This window comes from Apis dorsata, unplaced genomic scaffold, assembly GCF_000469605.1.
Source record: "Apis dorsata unplaced genomic scaffold, Apis dorsata 1.3 scaffold_339, whole genome shotgun sequence".
NCBI lineage: Eukaryota > Metazoa > Arthropoda > Insecta > Hymenoptera > Apidae > Apis > Apis dorsata.
The window spans coordinates 102,663-103,771 of record NW_006263606.1 but is presented as its reverse complement, the minus strand read 5'-3'; the positions used below and the strand labels follow the sequence as shown (position 1 = coordinate 103,771).

The 1,109-nt window shown below is 52.4% G+C and overlaps 1 protein-coding gene across 1 annotated transcript in view; it reads right to left on the bottom strand.

Annotated features, from left to right (window-relative positions):
- The window catches only part of LOC102675958 (muscle segmentation homeobox-like), a 10,160-nt gene extending 9,243 nt beyond the window's left edge, over positions 1-917 (bottom strand). The window contains exon 1 of the mRNA XM_006618081.2: positions 7-917. Within this exon, the coding sequence (XP_006618144.1) occupies positions 7-802 (796 nt within the window). The 5' untranslated portion in view covers positions 803-917. The remainder of the gene's footprint in view (positions 1-6) is intronic.
- Between the last annotated feature and the right edge of the window lie 192 nt (positions 918-1,109).

Sequence of the window (1,109 nt, the reverse complement as noted above, 5' to 3'; positions counted from 1 at the left end):
CGGGATGGAGCCCCGTTGGAATGCCAGAGATCCCCCCCAAACCGGAGAATCCCCCGATGTATGCCGGCGTTGGTCTCACCGGCGTCGGGCTGCTCCCCTGATCATCGTGATGATGATGACGACGATGATGATGATGATGATGATGATGGTGTTGCAACTCCTCCACGTCGACCAAACTATTCTCGTCCTCCTCCTCGATGTCCTCGGGTTCTGAACACCTGGACCTGCCCTCGTGCGAGCTACTTCTCGGCGATTGGGAACCAAATTCTGGATGGTTGTTGTGCGTGGATACTTTGGGGGACGAGGAACGGGCTGTCACTTCCGACGTGGAACCACTTTCCGTGGACGTTTGAACTATGTAGTCCAGGGCTCTGGAGCGAGGGGATTCCACCCTGTCGACCTCGATTTCCGGAAGTCTGGTCAACGTCCTTGCGTCTAGAGTGGTTCTGGGGGCGTCACAGGTGTACTGGCCCGATCTGTGCTCTTGGGCGGTGGGAGACATCGACGGGACGTATCTCGATCTGTATTCACCTGGATACTTCTGTAGAACGGTGTTCGACGTCGTGATAGACAGTTGATCGTGTTTGACAGGGGAGTAAGGCGCGAGGGGAGATGATCTTGGAGAGACGGAGGACGTTTCCTGTCTGCTTGTGTCCGACTTTTTAGTGTCTGCCAACAGGGCAGCGACGGAGAAGCTCAATCGATGCACCGGTTTCGAAATCGCCTGGGGCGCCTGGGCCTCGTTGGAACCTGGACTGCTCGATGGAGGCGTCACCGGGGAGGTCATCCTTAGTACTGTCATTCTTATTTACCGCGATTCAACACTTCTTCGAATCTATACCTTTCACCGAAACACTCTCGAACTCTTCCTCGATCTTCTTCCTCTTCTTCTATATTCTCATCTTCCCGAAACATCAAAGGGAGGAATTTTTTCCCTCCCTTGCTTGTACAAGGGAAGAAACAAAAATGTCTCTTCTTTGATCGAACTGTCTCTCTCTTTCTCTATATCTTTCTCTCTCTCTCTATTTCTCTTTCTCTCCCCCTCTCACTGACCCGTCACACGATCTCGTCAACACGACTCGTCGAACCGACAAAAAAGAAAAAAAAGA